General features: G+C 35.0%; 1 protein-coding gene across 1 annotated transcript in view; it reads right to left on the bottom strand.

Moving 5' to 3' along the window:
* Nucleotides 1-229: 229 nt before the first annotated feature.
* LOC106417003 overlaps nt 230-20074 on the bottom strand; it is a 33226-nt gene continuing 13381 nt past the window's right edge. Inside the window, exons 2-4 of the mRNA XM_013857868.1 lie at nt 1330-1542; nt 693-1212; nt 230-562 (exon numbers count right to left, since the gene is read on the bottom strand). Of these exons, the coding sequence (XP_013713322.1) occupies nt 230-562; nt 693-1212; nt 1330-1542 (1066 nt within the window). The remainder of the gene's footprint in view (nt 563-692; nt 1213-1329; nt 1543-20074) is intronic.

Here is a 20074-nt window from a genome sequence, read left to right on the forward strand (position 1 = left end):
AGCAATTTACATTTAAATCATTAAAACATCTTGTTTAACAAATCATATTAGATTTCTTAGGTTCCCTAACTCCCTGTGAATTCGATCCCTAAGTACTACAACTCGACCTCTTATTTGAGAGAGTATAAATCACTCCTTAAGGTAATTTGAGTGGTATCAAGCAACATCCTAAACCCATCCCTCATGGCATCAGCTATGTCCCTGAAGCTTTTTTCAATCTTCTCTTTGGTCATCCCACCAACAGTCGCAGAAGCCTCTGAACGAGCCTCTGTAGGAGCCACTTTAATAGCCTCTGCACGTGCCTCAACGGAATCTCTTTACGAGCTTTCTTCTTAGGTCTTCCACTTTCTTCCTTCACACCACTCTCTGTCTCCGCTGCAACTTCTTTCTTCACACTCGGCTTAGTACCGGTGACTTCCCAGCAATCCATAGTCCACTTCCATCTAGATTTCGCATTAAACATGACTTTGATTATGTTCTCCGCAGCCGAGTCCTCTACATCAAAGTCCCATCGCGGAAACATTTCACCAAAGTCCTTTTGAATAAATTTTATCACGCTAGTCTGCAGAAAATAAAAGATATCAACTTAGATATTTGATGGATTAGCAAAGACTGAAGTCTTCCAGAAAAGACTTCAGAGAAGACTTTAAATTAAGTAGCCTGGAAAGTCTTTGGGAGTGAAGTTTAAATACATGTGTGCTGATGGCCTCTTTAAAACCTTTGCATCCTTTGCCACCCTTGTAAGCCAGCAACAGCGGAGACGGTCTGTTTGGTATGGGGTTCCCATAACTCGCACCAAATTCTGGCAGAGCATAGTACGCCCACACCTGGAGGACTTGAATAAACCCATCAGCAGTGTAAGAATGCTGTTGCAAATCTTTTCCCTTCAGAGACTCCATCAGCACCTTAAACGCCACTCTCCCCCAAAGACAATTCTCAAATTTTTCTAAATACATCACTAGCCTTGGAAGACTAGCTCGTGTAGCGGTTGAGTACTTTCTCCCTTCAATGAATCCAGTGAAGATGGCAAGGTATCCGAGCCGCATGCTATCATCCTGAGACCACTCTTCGCATCTCCCAAATGCTGCTATTATATGTTCAGTAGTTGGGCCAGCATCGACATCAACACCCAACATATCCCAGAAAGCATCCATCTCCTTTGTAACCTCACACCTTGGATTTTCCAGGTCCTCGTTGTAATCGCAGTTCAGACTAATGAGGTGTTCAAACTCTAAAAGTGAAAACCTCACTGGTTGTCGACCAACGAGACTCCACAGCTCTTACTTCTTCTTGATGTCAAGCTGGAAACCGAGCATATAATGAACCAGCCTTGAAGCCCAACCAAAATCCAGCTCCTTGAACTTTATGAACATTCCCAACTTTGACTCCTTCAGCTCCTCATATTCGTCAGCATGTAGAGCGTTCTTTAGAGCAGCAAATAACTTCAAGTCATCAGTATGATATGAAATGCTCTTGCCTGCAGGGGCTCTTCCCCTAATGTATGTATCCTCAGCGGGAGTTCTGGTAAAACCATTTTCCGGCCTGCAAAACAATCAAAAACAAGCATCTCAAACACATAACAAGCGCACTATTCTAAATACAAATACTGGAGGACTTGCATGTAAATTTTAGTGAGAATACTACTCAGACGACTTCCAGGAAGTCTTCTACGAAGTATTACACTCTGGAAGACTTCCAAGAAGTCTTCTATGAAGTCTTAAGTCTTCTGGAAGATTTCTAGGAAGTCTCCCATAGTGTAAGACTTCGTAGAAGACTTCCTCGAAGTCGTCTGAGTTATGTTTCAGTATTACACTACAACAATCGTATTCTACAGATCTCAAAATCTTGTTAAGCATGCAGATCTGAATAAATAGACAAACTATTTCTTTAAAAGATGGATGACTTACTGTCGGAGAACGTATGGTTTCCTACGACAACACCGGTTACAGATCTGCAAAAATCGACGGGAAAAGAAGAATCAAGACTACAATTTTTAGGGTTTTACAGTGGCTAAACACCTTCAGACAAGAGAAATAACTTACCGCGGCGGAGTTCAACGAGACGCGGTTTCAGATCTGAAAAAAAGGAAGCGGATGGTCATTTTAAACTACTAAATACTCTACGGCATGAAGGAGAAACAAGATTCGTCGTAAGAGGAGAGATTACCGGCGGTGAGAACGACGGAATACAAGAGATTACCGGCGGTGAGAACGAAGAAATTACCGGCGGTGAGAAATCAGAGCGTCGCCTTCGTAATCGCCCTTGGAGAGAAACGGCGCTAGGGTTTCGAAAAGTTGTGAAATAGTGAAAAATAGTATTTAAATGTCCGGTTAGGTTTAAAAGTACATTGGAAAAATTAAAGGTTCTGTCCGGTATAGGCTACTTCCCTGTAAGTGATCGAGTTTAAATTATTCACCAGACGACTTACATGGAAGTCGTCTAGACCCTAAACGTAACTTCTAAACTAAATTAACTAACTAAAAACTTCATAAAATCAAATTAAACTTAAAAAGTGTTTACTATACACAGAAATAATCACATGTAGGCAAAAATTTAATTTTTCAAAAAAATATTTAAGCTTTCCGAAATCTAACCCTAAGAATACATACAATACTACAACATATGTTGTCAAACCCTACACAAAAAAATATCATGATTCACTACTTTCACTCATCTATGTTGAAAACAATTCAATTTTATTATATCTTAATTTATATCACTTAAGACGGTTTATAGTTACATTATTTTATTTTTTTCGCTTATCAAAATATTTTTTACAAAATTTATATATTATTTTTAAGATCAACTATACCAGACGACTTCCGTGGACGTCGTCCAGAAGACTTAACAGAATCTCAGAAGACTCAAAGACATAGTGGGGCTATATTCGTAAAAATGAGTTCTGTTTTTTTGTTTGGTCACAAGGAGCTGGCTGTAATTTCACAAGGCTTTTAGGTTACTTTTGCATTTGATTTAAGTTTGGGTATAGTTTTGCATTTAAAATCAAGTTTTGTGTCATATTTGGCAAATCCCTAATTTGGATTTAGAAGTAAATTATGTTGTTATAACAAGTACAATTTTATTTTTAATAAAATATTCTGATATAAATTTTAATTATTCATACTAAAAGTATATGGTTGGGTCATAAATATTTCTAAATCCAAAATTTTAACACCTCTTAAAATAAATTAAAAAAATTTGGAATTATAATTTCTATTCAAACAATGTGTTAAAAAAAAAAATTATCCTGCACTGTTATTGTTTATTCTTAGAGTTTGACATGTGACTATCTGAATATTTGTTTTCACTTTAAATTTTTTTTGTACTAAGTGGTATAATATATATATGTAATTTAAAATGTATTAACTAAATGTTAGTATAACATTTTAAAACATGAAAATTTTATTTATTATTTTCAATAATTATATTTCTGTTATTTTAATAGTTTATTATATCACAGTGTTTCATAAATTATTGGTATAATTGGACTTATATATATATATATATATATGAAAATAGTATACCAATAATTATGAATAGACTATTTTATATTTTATTTATATATTATATAAATTTATTATGATATGTGGTTTTTACTTTATTATTTATTACTAATAAATATCAGAAAACATTTAATACGTTAATACAAAATATATTAGTAAATCTATTGGAAAATATATTTTGGTTAAGATTCGATTGAAAAAATCTATAATTTAAATTAAGAAAAGACAAACATAATTAAATATAGGTTTAATAAATATCTCATTAGCATACTATTGTAAATAAGTAGATAAACTAAGAAGTAATTTAGTTTTGTACTCCACTTTTAATAGATTAGATATTCAGTATATGTGGTCGGTTGCCTAATATAATGGTTTCGGTTAAATGGTTATGATATTTATTTATTGCTTAGCTAGATTATTGGAAATATTTCTAAATCACTTTATAATTTCAAAAATTTTATTTAATTCGAATGTATTTTCTGTTTATAGTGATTTGTAGTCATATATTTTTTAAATAGTGAATTAAGGTATAGAAATAATATAGGAATTAATTGAGATTTTATCCTACTAATATATTTTTTAAGACAATTAGATATAATTTTTGATATGCTACTTTAAAAGATTTTATCCAAAAAAAACAGATCAAAGCGAATCAGCAAGAAATCCACTCGTACTATTTTTGTATTTATTATATGTTTTAATATTACTTCAGGAAATGAACGTATAGGGTCGTTGACATAATTAAAAAGCTTTCTTAATAGATTTAAGCAATGATTTGATAGAAAAAGGAAAAGATAAAGAATATTTAATGTTAGGCTTATTAATATTTCAATGGCATAGACTTGTAAATAAGTAGTAAATCCTATGATAGTTTTATATTTGTACTTCTGCTTTAATAATATAAAAGATAGATAATAATATGTGATAATTAATATTTATTTTTAATTAAAAATATAACTTTTGATATATTACCTCCAATGTTTTAATTCAAGGTGAATTTTAATTTTATATCAGTTTTCAAATTTACTCTTAAAAAATAATTATAATTATTTCCATAAATAAATACATTAAAGGGGCTTATTGGAATAATGATTTGGAGAAGTTTTTTTTTTTAAATCTCACCTTTTGGATCTAGTATTTATAATCATGTTCTAAATCCTACTTTATTGGATCTAGTATTTATAAACACTTTTCTAAATCCCTCCTTATTGGAAAATAAGGATTTCATTTAATAGAATATTAGATTCTGATTCGTCTTTAAAGGGTGAGTATACTTTTTGTTTTATATTTTTTTAGAAAAAAAATAATTTTTATATTTGTGTGTTTTTAATCATATTTATGTTTTTTGTATAATATTTTTTTTAAATAATTAATAATTTTTTTAATAATTATATTAAAATAGTTACACTATATCTATATCAAAAAGTCATGTTGCTGTTTTAATAGAATAAATATCTAGAATTATTATGAGTTGTTTGTTAAAGATTCGTAGTTAAAAATCAGTAGATAGAAATACCATCTCAAGAGATGTTATTCGGGAAAAACAAGATTAGTCTTTTTTCTTAGATTGAACTATTACGCAAAAAATGTGTTTGTAAAAAATAGAAATACCAATTTTGATCTGTTCCTACAGAAGAACAAATTACATCTTCAGAAGCTCGATTTTTCATGATTGGCTACGCCATAAACTATTTGCTTTGCCAAAAAAAAGAATCGGAAAGATAAATTAGCAACTCAAAAAAACTCTGTTAACCTATCATCAATTCCAATACTGAACCAATAATTGTTTGGTCGAATAAATGAAAATAGCTTCCACTGCAAGAAAACATATTTTTTACGAGGGCAATATTCGTTGTAAATTCGTCGTAAATGGAGTTTTACGACGAATTAACCTCGAAATACGTTTCGTTGTAAAACATTCGTCGTAACGGAGATTTCGTCGTAAACGACTTGTTATGTTTACGATGAAATAAAATCCTCGTAAAGCGCAGAGCAAGGTTTCGTCGTAAACGAGACATAAGTTTTCGTGGTAAACTCCACGTAACTGTTTTGATGTAAAGCAGACGTAAATACTTTCGTTGTAAAGAAGACGTAAACCTTTCGATGTAAAACCCTCGTAAATCTTTCGACGTTAATCACTCGTAAACATTTACGTGAAGTTTACATCGATTCTTATTATTAATATATATAATAAATTTGAATTTATTTAATATTCGAAATTTAAAATAATTTAAATTTTAAAACAAAATATGAAAATGAAAAACATATTTTTAAAAAAGCATTTAAAAGTCATACAATAATATTTAAATTCATAATACAAATAGAAATATAAAAAAAATACATATCCTCGAAGTAGTCGGCGGGGTTGCTCGGCTGTTGACGGGTTGGATCAGACTCATGAGGATCTCGTACTGGAAACCCAAGAGCGGCTCGTCTCTCACTCAACATTCTCTGCATAACCGGGTTTTCCACGGCCATAACGTCTAGCAAATCCTCAAGAGAGTATAAACGAACCTGTTGGCTATCCATTCGAGCTTTCATCTGAGCAGTCTCTTCATCTCGTCTCGAAGTGTATGACGAAGTTTCCCTTGCAACTTCGTTAACAGAGCCTATACCGACTATCCGTCCCTTCTTTTTAGGAACCACCTATAAAATTAAAGCATAAATTAATATAGTTAATTATGTTAAAATATTAAAAATAATGTAAACAAAAATTTTAAGTTGTAGCTCTTCGAAGATTCTGTCGGCCTCTTCGGTGGACAATGTGACGGGTAATCCATCGGGAGACTCATAGGTTAGTTGCGTCTCCCGTTCTTCAATCCGAGTAGCCACTGCTTGGAAGAGTTTCTCAAATGCAGGATCCACAAAAACTCTGTCGGATATGGCGTGAGTCATCTTGAATAGGTCAGACAGAGATGGTCAGACTCCCGTCTTCTCGAAATACAAAAAAAAATTAAATTAAATATTAAAAATTATATTAATTGAATAATTTAAAATATATATTTAAAGCAAAACTTACATCTTCTAGACGGATTAATGCATGAGGTTTTTGTCCGGTTCTGTGAAGCATGGACAAATGACCATCTTTATCCTTCGTCCTTCGAGAAGCCGAGCACGAATTGGCCTTTTTGATGGAAGAGGGGTGCTCCCAATAGGCGATGAGGCCATCCCACACATCCTTCATGAGCTCAGTGGGCTTTCCCTCATACCCGTAGATCTCCCACTTGTCCTTCCAATCGAAGACTGTGTTGCAGAGGTGGATCTTTGCCTTTGCAACGAATTCCGCCTTCACCCTCTCGGTGATTCCTAAATACCAATGCCACTTTTGCTGAAACACAAAAATTTTGAAAAAAATACAATTAATAATAAATATTAAAAAATATCTATATATATATTTAAAAGTGAAAATTTAATTAAATTTAAAAATCTTACCGCAAAACATTTAAACCAAGTGATCTTAACGTGATTTGGTGTCTTGCTCCAGTTCGGATATGCCCCATCGTAGTAACCCTTAATCATCGCCGAAACGCTCCGGCTAACACAGTTGTTAGCCCCAAACCTGAAAACAAAAAACAATTTAACCGTTAGAAAATAAAAATAATTTAAATTTTAATGTAATAAAAATTAATAACTTACCAATAAGTTCCTCGGGGTCTATCGGGGTCTAGAACATCTAAACCCTCCCGTCCAGGCTGGGCAAGCAAATCCTCCACCGTATATCTCGCGAATGGAGCAAATGAAGGCACACGCAAATCCGGATGAACTGCACCTTCTGGGACAGGCTGAGGTGCAGCTGCTGGAGGAGGAGGTGGAGGCATCTGCGGTGGAAGAGGAAGACTCGAAAAAACTCTCTGAGAATTCTGAGAGTCTGGAACTGCATCGGAAGACGATGGACCGGAAGAAGATGTACCGGAACCATCGCCAAACAACTGGGCATAAGTAGGTGCTGCTGGTTTACTTCTAGGAGCCATCTAAAAAAAATTAAAATAAATTTAATCAATTACGACGACATAATTAAAAAGTTATTCTGTTACCTAAGTAATCACCTAAACTATAGAATTCCGTCACCTAACTAATCACCTAAACTAATTACCTCACTAATCACCTAAACTAATTACCTAACTAATTAATAACCTAAACTAACTTAAAAAAAATAGAAGAGGAAAGGGAGTGAACCTTAGAGGGAGAGCAAAGGAGTTTGGGAGGAATGAACGAGGAATTCTCGCTCTCGGCGTCTCAATATATAGAAAATGTTTCGTCGTAAACGCGACGTAATATTACGACGAAGTTACCAGGCCCGCAGTTTTTCAATTTACGACGAAGTTACCAGGCCCGCGTTTTTCTATTTACGACGAAATTACGTTGAATCGATTTACCAGGCTTTTCCATTTATGACGAAGTTACCAGGCCCGTCTTTTTCCATTTACGACGAAATTACGTCGAATCGATTTACTAGGCTTTTCCGTTTACGACGAAGTTACCTGGCCCGTCTTTTTCTATTTACGACGAAATTACGTGGAATCGATTTAACCATTTACGACGAAGTTACCATGTACGTGTTATTTTTACAACAATTTTACAACGCTTAACCCTAAACACCAAGAATGAAATCCCTAAACCCCAAAGTCACATATCATCTAACATCATATCTTCTTCTCTAGTACTTCTTGCTCTTTCTCCAACTTAAACTCTAAAACCCTAAAACTCCAAATAAATTTTTAAAAACTAAAGAAAGACATATTATATAAAACAACATTTATTACACATAAATTAAGATGGTAAAAAACAATATTTCTTTAAACATACGTTACAATAGAGAAATACAACATTTGCTACATATATTACATCACTCTAAATCGTTTTCGTTCTCATCAATATTACATCACTCTAAATCGTTTTCGTTCTCATCACTATCATTACAATCATCATCGTCGCTTCTCTCGAACTCGTCTTCGCGTGCTTCATCTGTCGCATCTTCGGGAATATCTTCATATTGAAAGTTTTGCGGGTCGATCAAAAGGATTTCATCAGTTGGTTGTTCTGGTACCTCAACTTCATTGATAACGTCTTCTTCTTGCAAGGGCGGTTCTTCTCCAGCGACAATGCGTCCACGAGGTGTAATTTTGATAGTAGCTAACCAGTTTATCCCGGAAGTTCGAAGCCGAGGATAAGGAAGGAAGCTAACTTGCTCAGCTTGTGAAGCTAAAATGAAAGGCTCAAATTTGTTGTATCTTCTCCCAAAATTGACATCCACAACACCAAATTTGTTATACCGAATCCCTCGGTTCATAACAGGATCAAACCATTCACATTTAAAGAGGATGCATTTTAGCTTCAATAACCCCGGAAATTCCATTTCAATAATCTCTTGCAAGATCCCGTAAAAGTCTGTTTCACCTTTCACACATATTTCGTAGTTACTCGTTGCCCGATGTCTCCCATACTCGTATGTGTGAAAGGTAAATCCTCGTGTGAAATACATAGGTGATGTGGTGACCTTTGCAAGTGGACCTTGAACCAATTCGTGAAACCATACGGGATAATAAGGATCGTCATAATCAACCTACAAAAAGCAGATATTCTTAATTAATATTGAAGTATCAAAACACTTACTTAATTAATCAATGTATGAGATATATTACGTACTTGTGATTTTAACCACTTGACAAAGTGCTTATCTTTAAGTGTGTCCACATCAGTTGCAGATATTCCTAGTATTGCTTCTTCAACTTGAGATACAAACAGGCTGCAAATTAAAAAAATAATCAAATCATACATAATTAACTTCAATTCATATAATTAACATTCACAAAAATATTTACCTTTCAAAGTAACGGGTCACTGCATCCTCGCAGTTGAGCAGAATATAAGTGTGGGCACTATGTTTATCCTCTTCACATGACCACCATACTTCTTTCGTTTTACCACCAAACCGTCCAATTTCGCAGAAAATGTCAGGAACACTATCAATTGGATATGATGTCGGTACTCCACCATCATCATATCTTCTAGGAACTTTTTTCTCGTACGAACAGTTGAAGCAAAGTAGTATGATGTGAAGTTAGATGTTTCGGCTGTCAAACTCCCCGCAACTATTAAACCTTCCACCTTTGAAAGATTTCTTGCTTTCCCCTTCAAATGTTTCATCTGTCGCTCATACGGATACATCCATCCATTGTGAACAGGTCCACGAAGCAATGCTTCATACGGTAGGTGGACAACTAGATGTTCCATGACGTCAAAAAATAAAGGAGGAAATATCTTCTCCAGGTTGCACAATATGATCGGAATGTTCTGATGAAGTTGTTCGATGACTTCTTCCTTGAACGTACGTGTGCTAAGATCTCTGAAAAATGCTCTGATGGCTGTATATTGCAAAAGTAATCAAATTAATAACATTTCATAACATATGTATATATATTATAAAATTATAATTACCTGCAAGTGCTTCATGGATATTTGCTGGAAGGAGCTCGGCAAAAGCAAATGGAAGTAGTCATTGCATAAACACATGACAATCATGACTCTTCATTCCGGAAAACTTTTGAACTCGTTCAACACATCTTGACAGATTTGAAACATAACCATCAGGAAACTTAACTTCTGATGCAACCCAGTCAAACAAGGTTGTTTTGGCTTCTGATGACAACCGGAAGATGGGAACAGGAACGTTTCCATTGCTCTTGATATGTAACTCATTTCTTGAGAAAATATCATGTAAGTCCATCTTTGACTTTTTGTTATCTTTTGTCTTCCTAGGGACGTTAAGTAATGTATTCATGATGTTCTCAAAAAATTTCTTCTCAATATGCATGACATCCAGATTGTGGCGTAAGAGAAGATCCTTCCAATAGGATAGCTCCCAAAATAAATTTTTCTTATGCCAATTGTGAGAGACACCATACCCATCAGACATATTTCCAGGAACATGCCAATTTCTTCCAACCTTAACTGTTTCCTGAGCTCCGTAATAATCAATGTCTGCTTCGATCTGCTGGCCGGTGAGATATGGAGGAGGACTGTCTCTGACAATTTTTTTGTGCCGAAACAATGTCTTATTTCTTCTGTACGGATGGGCAAGTGGAAGAAAGCGACGATGACAATCAAACCAACAACTCTTCCTACCATTCTTCAGTTGAAAGTCATCCGTCGATCCAAGACAATATGGACAAGATAATCTTCCATGTGTTGTCCAGCCAGACAACATCCCATATGTAGGGAAATCACTTATCGTCCACAGCAGAACTGCTCGCATCGTAAAATTGTTTTTCAAGGAACAATCGTACGTCCTCACCCCTTCTGACCATAATTGCTTTAGCTCTTCTATCAACGGTTGAAGAAAAACATCAAGAGACCGTTTTGGATGCTTCGGCCCATGGATTAATACGGTCAAAAATAGAAATTCTTGTTCCATGCACATATCCGGCGGTAAATTGTACGGCGTAAGAATGACTGGCTACAAAGAATATTGTCTACCATACATTCCAAATGGACTAAATCCATCGGTGCATAACCCAAGATAGACATTCCGAATATTTGTAGCAAAATCTGCGTGTACCTTGTTGAAATGTTTCCACACTCTTGCGTCTGATGGATGTGCAACTTCACCATCTCTCTAGACATGTTCCGCATGCCACCTCATCGATGCAGCAGTCTTCTCAGATTGATATAATCTTTTCAATCTGTCTGTAATTGGTAGGTAGCACATCTTTTGGTACGGTACCCTATTCCTCCCACAGCCTTGCGGTTTGAATCGTGGTTTTTTTGCAGGATCGACACTCTTCTAACTTGTCATCTTCTTTCCAGTAGATCATGCAGTTGTCGATGCAAACATTAATCATCTCCGAAGGCAACCCAAGACTATAAATCAATTTCTGAATCTCATAATAAGATTCAGCAGACACGTTGTCTTCTGGCAAATACTCTTTAAACAACTCCGCCCATGCATCCATGCAATTCTCAGGTAAATTATGATCCGTTTTAATATTCATCATCTTAGCTGCTAGAGGCAATTTAGTGAGACCTTCTCTACAACTAGTGTAGATTGGTTGATTTGCAGCATCTAGCATTTCATAAAAAAATTTTGCATCCAAATTAGGTTCTTCTACATTTCCAGTTCCATCAGCTATTGTTGTAGTCGTTTCTAAAAATGCATCACTAATCATATCTTGAACCCTATCATGATCTACCATCTGCTTCTGATCTTGATGATAATTATATTCATTACGCAAATGATTCGGTTCTTCACTATGATGAGCATCCTCAAAATTATTATTACTATTACTAGCTTCATTTTCCCCATAACCCTCTCCATGTTGATACCAAATGTAGCACTGTGGTGTAAATCCTCTGTTTAATAAATGTTTCAATACAGTTTCACTGCGTGAAAATTTTGAATTCTTGCATTTCCGACAGGGGCAGAACATCTTACCGCTTTCCTGCGTGATCGGTGTACAGCCCGCCTGGTGCATGAATGTCTCTAGCCCGCTCAGAAATGCGTTCCTCACCCTCCCGTCGGAATCTTTGCCCAAATATATCCAACTCAGTAACTCGTAAATACTACCGCCACAGCTATTTTTTTCTTAGATTTTTTTTTGAAATTTTTTTTTTCTGATTTTTTTTTTCAGTTTGTGGGTTGTGAGGAAGAGAGTTGTGAGAAATGACATATATATAGAGAAATTTTCGAGTTGGGTAGTTGAAATATAACAACGATTTTACTAGGAATGTTTTACATGAATTTTACATGGTTTTAACATAATATTTACAACGACTTTACGACGAAATTAGGTAAGTTCAATCACATTGAATACACGTTTTTACCTAAATATAACGGTAACATATTTCCTTGTAATGTCGATGTAACGATTACGACGTATTTCTCATTCTACGTACTTTCCTCGTAAACTTACATGGATTTTACGACTAAAATATTTCCTCGTAAATTTACATGGAGTTTATGACGAAATTTGGTTTTCTCGTAACTGCGTTGTAAACACCATGTAAATTTACGAGGAAATATTTTCGGCGTAAATCTTCGTTGTTATGAAAACGTTTTCTTGTAGTGTTCAGATTTTAAGGTGATTCTGAATTGCATGTTTACTCAATTGAATTGTAAATAAGATTGCTTTCTTCTCTTGGATTCAGTTTGGTGTGATTTATCACTCGGTCATTGTTTAGTTTGCAGAGTAATATAATTAATTACATGTGTAGATTTGGTGATTGTTTCGCTAAAGTTTAATCGTACAATAATTTGTTTTTGATTAAAAAACTTGTGAGGATTCTTCGCTGTTTTCTCTCCCATCGAGGAATTGTTAGCTTGAATTTTGGAATAAATAAGCAGTTATTTTTAAATGTACAATGGTTATGATTTGATTCGTGTAGGATCATTTTGCTAATGTTTTGTTGCTGCGCAAAACCTACCTGTGAGTTTAAAAAGAAAAATTTTAAAGTAAAAAAATATTTTCTATTTCTGTTTTACAAGTTTTTCAAATTTCATCCTAATGAACTCCAAAAATATTGGTCAAATCCCATATTTCCTTAAAATTCCTATGGGTTTTGCATATATTAAAATTGAGTTTTTTACAAAAATAACGGAAAACAGCCATTTAAATCCCAAATTTTCAAAAATAAGCTAAACAAAACTCTAACTTTTAATCAAGCCAGATAAATACTAAACTTTTTTAAAAATTCCGAATTAATCCTAAACTTCTATTGACTCAGCCTTTTAGTAATGTACAATTCAAACGTTAATTAGACGTTTACATCTGTTAAATAGTAAAAACGGTGAGTTTTGGTTACTCAATAAAATTAAGAGTTCTTCCCTTCTTCGTGGACTGCAATCCTTAATTCCAGAAATATTTCTTTTTCCTTTTCACCATGGGTTAAAATAAGGCTCGTGAGTTTCTGATACGGTAAATCCGTATGAAAGCTTCAACAACACAATAATGGAATAACGGTCATGATACGAAATACCATTTCTCACACTTCTCAAGAGTATATATGAAGAATCAACTCAAAAAACAACAATGAGAGAACTCCATTAAAGAGTATCAGAACTCAGAACAAAAATGAACAAAACTTTTACCAAAAAAAAAAGATGAACAAAACTCTAACAAACTCACGATCTATTTTCTTGGATAATTCTCCAAGTGAAAGCATACTCTGTTTTTGTACTTCTTGCTACTCTCCCTCACTTAGCTGGCATGGCCAGTGAAGTGTCACACTGTTCATGTCCATCCTCACGGTGTGTTTTAGCTGCATTATCAATATTTCAAAGTCCCCAAGATCTTCACCTTCTTCCTCTCTGCAATCACTGGAAATTTTATAGGATTTAGTTGGTTATGGGAAGTAGGGTTCACGACTCGAGCAGAATTTCTAATTTTAATGAATCATCAAAATGCACCGTTTTACTATTTAACAGATGTAAACGTCTAATTAACGTTTGACTTGTACATGACTAAAACAGCTGAGTCAATAGAAGTTTAGGATTAATTTAGAATTTTTTAAAAAGTTTAGTATTTATTTGGCTTGCTTAAAAGTTGGAGCTTTGTTTAGCTTATTTGTGAAAATTGGGGATTTAAATGGCGGTTTTCCCCAAAAATAACCCAAAACTTAAAGTCAAACATAAACTAATTTATTACTTTTTGAAACTTTTATTTGCGCTATTAACCCTAAAATTTTGGATTATTCACGAAAATATCATTATTTCTTAAAAAGAATTTTTTTCGAAAATGATTGTTGTACTCAATCATCCTCATCTTCCTCTTTTATTTACAACATTGCTACTGTCATCAATACATCAACCACCATGAACAAACAATTTCAAGCTCTAAATGCCTCTAAAATCAACATCTCCATCTTCATATTTTTATTTCTTACACACACAAACCATTTTCCTTTCACTTCCTCTTTTATTTCATCCCAAAATCCCAACTTTTTATTTCAAAAATTATAAGCATACTAGACTTACTCAAGTTTATGATTCTTGGTCAAGATCGAGTGAGTAACTTTCATTAAGAAGTGATGTGTGCTTGGAGAAGTTAAACATGAACCTCATTGGATCTAACAATGATTTTTGAATTTTTTTTCCAGATCTGTTCGCTAGAAGACTTCTGTGTAAGTCTTATACAATTAGAAGACTTATATGGAAGTCTTCTATCCAATGCAAATGTTAGTTTTGCAATTGACCTTATGTCTGTTTTTAAAAGACGATTTCTCCCGAAGTCTTCCATTTTTTATTTGTTAACAAGAAAATCCCAAAAATACCAGAGAAGACTTACCCGTAAGTATTCTATGATAAACAAGTTAGTTTTGCAATTAACCAAATTATGTCAGAAATTTAACTTTTTCTCGAAGTTTTGCAGTTACCCGTAACTATCGGTGGAAGTCTTCTCACTGTCGGTGAAAGTTGTCTCAGGTTACTTTTGCAATTGAAAAATAAAACTTAAATATTTTATTTTATTTAAACGATCTCCATGTAAATTTTCCGAGAGAAGACTTACACGTAAGTCTTCCAAAGGTTTATTCCGAGATTCTGGTCAAACCTTTGGTTATCACAGAAAACTTATGTGTAAGTCCTCTGCCGAAAGACTTACATGTAAATCGTCTAGTTAAAATTAAATATTTAAATTTTATTCTTCTATTGGAAGACTTCCATGTAAGTCTTCTAGAAAAAGTAAAATTTCTGACACAATTCGGTTAATTGCAAAACTAACCTGTTTATCCTAGAAGACTTACTTCTCTGGTATTTTTTTGATATTGTTTTCAAAAACAAAACTAGGCCAATATTTACAAAAGAAGATTTCCAAGAAGTCTATTGTAGAGTAGACTTCTCCGAAAGTTTTCTTTTGTAAATTTTCAATTGCAAATATGACCTATGTAGAAGACTTCCTAGAAAATGTCCATGGAAGTCTACGTCAATGTTTAATAAACTTTCATTTTCTTTAAAACTTTAAAGACTTTTTAACATTTTCTTGTTAACTCATGTATATTAGTTAATATTGGAGCTACTAAATGAAATTGATAACTTAATTGGTGATAATTATGAGGTTACCAACATTCATGTTTATTAAAGTTTCTAGGTAATTTGAGAAGACTTATGCGGAAGTTTTCTACGTTAGTTTTTGTAAACTTGTTAAGTAACTTTAAGATATGTTTTTAACTTTCAGAAGTGTTAAGTAATTTCAAAAATATCAAGTCATATGGTTTAGTGTGTCTTCTTATATCATAAGATATACTTTTTTTAACTTTCATGAAATTTAAAATTTCAATTTTCACTTCAAATTTGAGCTTTCCGCTTAAATTTCTGCTTATATTTTAATTTCCCGCTTGAAATTTAAGTCTTCCGAGGAGTCTTCTGAGAAGTTTTCCGAGAAGACTTCTAGTAAAAGTGTTATATGTTTGAACTTATGTAATGTTTGATCTTTTCAAAATTTGACTACGTTCTCTTGAGAAGTCTTCTCCCTTAGTTGTAGTAAATTTGACTAATTTTTTTGTGTTGTTGTGTTTGCTCTTGAAGTTGTATCAATAACTTGAATAACTTCAATAATATCAAGTATTTTTGGAAAGATAATGTTGTAGACATGAACATATTTACCTAATTTTTTCATTAATATCTATTCAAATTTACAAAAGAATTCACAACTAAAAGAGTACACATACAAATCACAATACCGATCATAAACAAAACTATTATAGATCTTTTCTCTGCAAAGACAAGTTTGGACTCCACTTGACATGGGAGAAAACTCTGTTCCCAAGAATTCCATGAAGTCTTCTTGAGCATTATATGTTAGAAAACTTATCATAAGTCATCCAAAGTCTGACTCAGATGAGTCAGATCTGAAAAACTTGCAAATCCAAAAACGTTCAAATGACTTTAAAACAAAAAAAAATGAGTGGAAGATGAGATAGATCTACCTTTAAAGAACACACAAAAATACCTTTCCCAAAATTTAAATATACCTTTAAAGGAGTAGAAGATGAGAAACGTGTAATAAAAACATGCAAAACAAGATGAATTAGTGAGAAAGACATGAGACAAAAAAATGATATATTGATATAGAGTTTGGTGTTTTCAAGTTCTAAGAGATTATAGAGAGGTTGGAGAGTTTTAGTTTAAGAAAAAAGGTAAGAACTTTAAGCAACCATAGGTTACCAAATGAAAAAAATCAGACATATAATCTTACCAAAACACTCAGATCTGTTATGAAAGAGGAGACATGGGAGAAGACTCGTCGGAAGACTTTCAGAAGTTTTCCAAAGTCTGACTTAGATCTGAAAAACCTCCAAATACAAAAACATTGAAATGGCTTCAAACCAGAAAAATGAGTGAAAAATGAGATATATCTACCTTTATAAAACACACATACATATCTAAATTTATAGATCTACTTTTAAAGGAGTGTAAGATGAGAACCATGTAATTAAAATGCTTCAAAAACAAGATAAATTATTGAGAAAGACATGAGACAAAAAATGAAAAATGTGGGACCCAAAATTCGCACTGTCGATTTCCGTTTAAATAAGGGAAGTTAGGAAAACCCTAATTTTCCAGAGGTCCCAGATATCTGCTAAACCACATGCCAAGCAATCAGAACAAGAAATAAAGAAGAGAAAAATAAGAAATCGAAAAGAGAGCAAAATAGATCTTATTCCGAATCCGCGTTTGAGCGTTACAACAAGGTAAGAGTCTTGGGCAGCGAGAGCTGTCGGCGAGATTGCTAGTTCTAAAACCCTAAGACTGCAAAGACCTAATTTAGTCGCAGCTCGACTAAGAAAAACGGAAAGTTGCCTAAAATTCCTCTAAGGGCTAAGTTTGCTCTGGAAAAGTTCTCCCCTTGTGCCTCTCGCCTAGGACTCCTTATATACTCCTCCAAGGTTGGTTTTAGCTTATCCCTTCCTGCCCTTACGCCGTCTTAAGTGAAAAATGAAGATATTCCATTTTTTCTGATCTTCATGTTTATCCGCAGAAACTTAACATTTTTCTGCGGAAACTTATCTTTATATTTTTTTTTATAATAAAAACATAAACCGTCATAGTATCTACGAGCTCATTCTTAAAGAATCGCAGGTGGGCTTGTAGTCGCGTTTTAGACCTCGTTGGGCCGTCTTTCAACATGAAACATTTGTTACGATTTTCTTTTCGACAAAAACAAGTTCTCGCGGTTTTTATAGTAAGGTTTCAACGGTAACTTTGATCGTAATGATGTGAGAAATGATATGGTTGCGGTACATGGGAGCGAGCATTGAGGAACAGACGAGAATGCACGGATTTGGGTCGTACGCGTTGATCGATGTCCGAGACAGTTCGGTCGCTACGTAGTGACCTGGTCCACGCTGGATCCGTCGCTAATTAGATCGGTCGCTACGTAGCGACCTGGTCCGCGCTGGATCGGTCGCTACGTAGCGACCGAACGAAAGGTTTGGTCGGTCGCTACGACCAACCAAGTGGCTTGGTCGGTCGCTACATAGCGACCTACCGAATGGTTTGGTCGGTCGCTACGTAGCGACTGACCGAGTGGCTTGGTTGGTCGCTACGTAGCGACCGGCTCGTTCGCGGACCGGTCGCTACGCGGCGACCTTGTCTGGATCTTTTTCTGAAATTTCATGAACGTGTTCTCGAACTATTGGTGTTTAGTTTCGACGAATCAACCGAGATTAGTGCATGATTTCACCGCAAAGTTCTTCGTAAAGATCTCTTTACGAAGATTTCTTTTCGTAAAAATATCCATGATGATTTTTACGGGGACTTTCAGACATTGATTCCGTCTTGACCGATTTTGACCCCAATAGTTAGCCCCCCACTTCGTTAGAACCATGAGCTTCTAGCATGAGGTTCTAGCGAGTGGCTTGGCAAGTTAGGCAAGTTAGGTAAGCTAGGCGGAATCAGTGGTTGAAAAGGTCCGTGGTAAGTGGTCTTCTCGCTCTTCTAAGAGTTGAACGCGATAAGATTGGGGTGCACCTTATGACGGCTGCCTATGTACCCTTGTTGAAGGGATCAAGCCTTTCGTAATTTGTCTTGGAGTTAAGGTTCTTATGATCTGTTTTCCAGCGAGGCCTTTACGGTCTAGTTTATATGTAGAGGTTATCAGGCATGTTGCAACCGATGGCATTTTATATGGGTGTAGAGGGAAGACTACGAGTTGTCATCTCGTAATCTAACTCTGTATGAACTGCTATATCCGTGATCTATTTCGAGAGTTTTCCACAGTGTGTAAACTTGCGGGATTTCTGAAGACGCTCGAATATTGGCCAAGAGACAAATTTTGGGATCTCGTATCAGGGAGTTTGTTACTACGCATAGAGATGTTAGAGACCAGTGTGATGGGTTTATGGCAAGACCTAGGTCTAATCACGGCTTTAGGGGGTGCGATGACTACTTCGACTTACGTTTCCCGTATCGTTTTCGACCTGATTTCATCCCAATTTAAAGTTCACGATATGTTCTTGGCTTACGTGTCTTGTATGGTAGGAATCGAGCATCACTTCGTGGACAATTCTTAAGTCTCTCAAAAGTGCTGACCAAAATTTTGGATTTTTTTTATATAGCGCTATTACCCTTGTGTCGGGGGTACGAGAGCTATCTCTACTAGATGGCTAAGTCTGTTTAGGACGTTAAGAGTTTGTTGTGATCAGCAACAAACTTATCAGTAGATATTACCGTTTTTGAGCCTTCGCGAAGAACACGTGTTTGAGAAGATATTAATATGTATAATTGTTTCGTCTTCAAAGAAGGTGCCTTTATCGAGGAAGGTAATTTTGTCGAAAAATGGTTCTTCAGGCGTCTGCGGCGTCTCGCAATGCTGAAGATTGATTTTTTCTTTCGTATGCCGCGTTTCGTGCTTGAAATGTTCGCGGGCTTGAAGATGTTTCACGATATTGCAAGGGTTTAGTCTTAGCCTTGCATTTAAGAAACATTCTGGTTTGTCTACGGATGTTCGGAGCCAAAATTGTTGTTCCTCTTTGGATGCTAATAATTTGATTTGCGATCGAGGTATTAGGACTGAGGGGATGCCTAAATTTTTCCACGGGAAGAAGCGTTTTCCTCCATAGTGCTTTGTGAAGTGTTGGCCTTCCGAAATCTATTTCGTGCATTTTTGATGATGTTTCGTATAGCTCTAGAAGCTTTGTTACGAATTTTTCCTTACATGCCGCGTATTATGGGAAAAACATAGCGGGCTTAAAGTTAATTGTGGAATGTATCGAACTTGGTCGATTGTCGACAAGTTTTTGTTTTTCGTTAACCGTTTGGTTGTTCGGACTGAGTTTCGTTACGAAGAATTTATCATATGATTTCCGACTGTGGGCTATATGATAATTATTCTCTTAACAGTCACACGACGTTTTTAAACAAATAGTTTGGCTTGGCGTGAAGGATGTGTTCACTCAGATAGCAAAGGATGTTGTAGGTCAAGGATTAGACCATGGTACTTTAACATTTAAGGTCATGTTAGTTTATGATCGTCCTTAAAGGGGATGGAAAATTCTGGTTTGGACCTTTACTGGAAGGCGTAATTGACAGAGGGTCAAAGAGCGCTTGTCGAGATTGATAGGCCAAGTTTGCCAGAGTT

This window comes from Brassica napus, chromosome C9, assembly GCF_020379485.1.
Source record: "Brassica napus cultivar Da-Ae chromosome C9, Da-Ae, whole genome shotgun sequence".
NCBI lineage: Eukaryota > Viridiplantae > Streptophyta > Magnoliopsida > Brassicales > Brassicaceae > Brassica > Brassica napus.